At 38.7% G+C, this 2,742-nt stretch overlaps 1 protein-coding gene across 5 annotated transcripts in view; it reads right to left on the bottom strand.

The window, feature by feature from the left end:
* Positions 1-2,742, bottom strand: part of NEMF (nuclear export mediator factor) — a 74,627-nt gene that overhangs the window by 71,009 nt on the left and 876 nt on the right. For all 5 annotated transcript variants that reach the window (XM_005870265.2, XM_005870267.2, XM_005870266.2 and 2 more), the window contains exons 2-3: positions 2,032-2,100; positions 1,802-1,904 (exon numbers count right to left, since the gene is read on the bottom strand). In XM_005870265.2, the coding sequence (XP_005870327.1) occupies positions 1,802-1,904; positions 2,032-2,100 (172 nt within the window). The remainder of the gene's footprint in view (positions 1-1,801; positions 1,905-2,031; positions 2,101-2,742) is intronic.

The following is a 2,742-nucleotide window of genomic DNA, read 5'->3' as shown; positions in this document are numbered from 1 at the left end:
CACAAATTTTTGTGCACCGGGCCTCTAGTGTATATGTATATGTATGTGTATATGTATATATACACATACATATGTACCCCACTCCCACTTTCTCTCTCACTCTCTCCCTAAAGATCAATGGGAAAAATATCCTCAGGTGAGGATTAAATAATTTTAAAAAAAAAAGTAGAGTTAAAATGAACATAAAAGGCATCCTTGTGAGGAACAAAAGATGGCACCATGGAATGAGTATGTGTGGACACAGAGTACATATATAAATCCTGTTTTGTTTGCTTATTTCCTTATTAGCAGCTTGGTGAAAACAACCTTTCACCCACTGAGCCATAGCTGGCATCCCCAAATGTGAGAACTAGAGACAAACACTGTGATTTACCACGTACTGGACATGGCCCTGCCTGTATCATACAACAATAACAGCTCTTTAAGTTATTTATAAAGTGCTTAACATTGTCTGCTCCATTAGAGGGAATCTTTCTATACATTTAGCTTGACATGTATACCTAACTCAAAAATTCTAAGTTTTCTTAAAGTGTTTGAGGTCCCATTGATACTATAGCCTAATTTGGGAATGTTTACACAATTATATCCTATTGCTTATTACATCATCTGCAAAACTAAATGTTCTTCATATCCACTGAGTTGTTAACTTAAATGAAATATGCATTACCCATCTACTTTTAAAAGTGCTACACAAACATAAAGTGGCATTACTAGTAAGGATAATCTCCAAAAGAACCATTTTGGGTAACTATTAAATAAACTTTTAGGAATTTGATAATTTTATGACAGCCCTTGTGATCTGGGAAGCACTTACCTAACTTGCAATCCAAAACAGATTCTAAGTTGCTGGGGATAAGGCTCTTCTCTGTAAAGCCTCTAATGAAATAACACAATGCCAAAACAAATAAATTTCTGAAGGAAAGTGAGGAGGAGAGGAAGAAGGAAATTAATACATATGGATGCCTAATATGTGTCAGGCATTGTGTTAGATGCTTTACATGTTACTTCAATTCATCCTCACCAATAACCCCATGAGGGAGGTATTATCCATATTTCACATTCAAAGAAACTAAGTTCCAAGAGGTTAAATAACTTTTCCAAATTATAAAATGAGTGGCAAAACCATTAATTCAAAGTTAGGTATATCTGATTCCAACACCTTTCCTCTGTAGCACATGAACTTTCAGTATATCTGTTATGTCAATAAGCAAATGAGTAACATGTCCACAATGCAGAATCTCAGTTTAATAGTACAAAGAAAAGCAAGGAGAAAAGTAAAAAGTAAAAAGATATAATAATTGTTAACATACTAATGTCACCGAATATTCCAACAAAATACAGATTGATAGCTCGAAAGTGAGCTATGGAAGACAAGACTAGGAAAAGGCGGGGTGGGGAAGGTGAGGAACAGATCATGGAAAGCCAAGAACGCTAGGATATGGGATAGTCAAAAATTAGGGAATCCTAAAACGTGAGATAACTAATGAAAAACATGCTTTAGAAAAATTTAATCTTGGTCCAATACAGAATTGTTGTGATACACGAAATGGATTTATAGTTAAGGGACGACAAGGCTGAATGTTACAAAAGCTTGAACTTGAATACTGACTGTGGGAACAGAAAGATCTGGAGCACAACTGGGTGTGAAGGGTAATAAGAAGAAGTCAAGAAACATCCACTTTATTCATTCCAGTGTCCATCAACTACTCTTATCTTATTTTATTTCTACTTTAAAACTTCAACTGCTAGTGACCAACCTCAAGGCCTTAAAATTTACTTTCAAGTATAAGTTAAAATTTACCTTCATGGCAAAACTGGACGGCATCATATTCTTAGGCCACTCAAATTCTGTTGTGTGAATTCGTATGCCAGATTCAAGTAAAAGTGTTGCTTTAAAGTCTGGTCTGTAGAAGAAAAAAGTCGATTTTTTCTTTAGGGCATTTGCCAATGCTAACTCAGTGAAACAGACTAAAAGTGCTGGTAAAAAAAAAATCAATCTCATTTAATTCCAGAAGATAAAACAAGCCTTACTTTTGAAGACGAATAAGATACGTCTTATTATCCACATCGTAAACATTGTTTACTCGCATTCCTAGCAAGCTGCAGAGAGAAAGGAAACAGGTAACAAATCACACTACCATCCGAAACATAAACCTTCCCACAATTTAATGCTGCCGGCGGAAGCAGAGCCTACGGAAGAGGGGACTTCAGGAATCTTCGACTCGGAAGATGTAGAGTCAACTAAGGAGCAAAGTCCGAAGGCCATCAGGCTTTCAGTTCAAAACTTAAGTGTCACTAAGAACAAAAGTGGTCCATCAGTCCTGGGAACACCATACAGTGCCTTGTGACTTTGAAATGACCCAATGTTTTTTTAGGGAAGGCAGTCTAGTCCACTTAATTTACTGCAAGAGAAAAAAAAAATTAAAAAAGGGGGGGGGCGAACAAGGCCCTGGGAAATATGACAAAGCTCACACGGCTGAGTAATAAAAAGCCAGACTAGAGTCCAGATCTGTCACCTCGGCTGACGGCGAGGCTCCCTCTGTTCGGGGCGAGGAGTGTCAAAGGAAACGGGCCTCCAGCCTGGGAACCTCCGAAGCAAATGACTTACTCTGGCGTCTTGGCGTCCACCCGGCGTCTCGTTTTTCAATAAATGTCAGCTGCCAAGCCTAGACGACTGAGGCCGACGAAGCGAGAGCCCCGCCATAGCCGGACCCCAGACCAGCGAGCCAAGCCACCCGCGGG

This window comes from Myotis brandtii, unplaced genomic scaffold (assembly GCF_000412655.1).
Source record: "Myotis brandtii unplaced genomic scaffold, ASM41265v1 scaffold315, whole genome shotgun sequence".
Lineage (NCBI taxonomy): Eukaryota > Metazoa > Chordata > Mammalia > Chiroptera > Vespertilionidae > Myotis > Myotis brandtii.
This window is presented reverse-complemented; position numbering and strand designations above follow the sequence as displayed.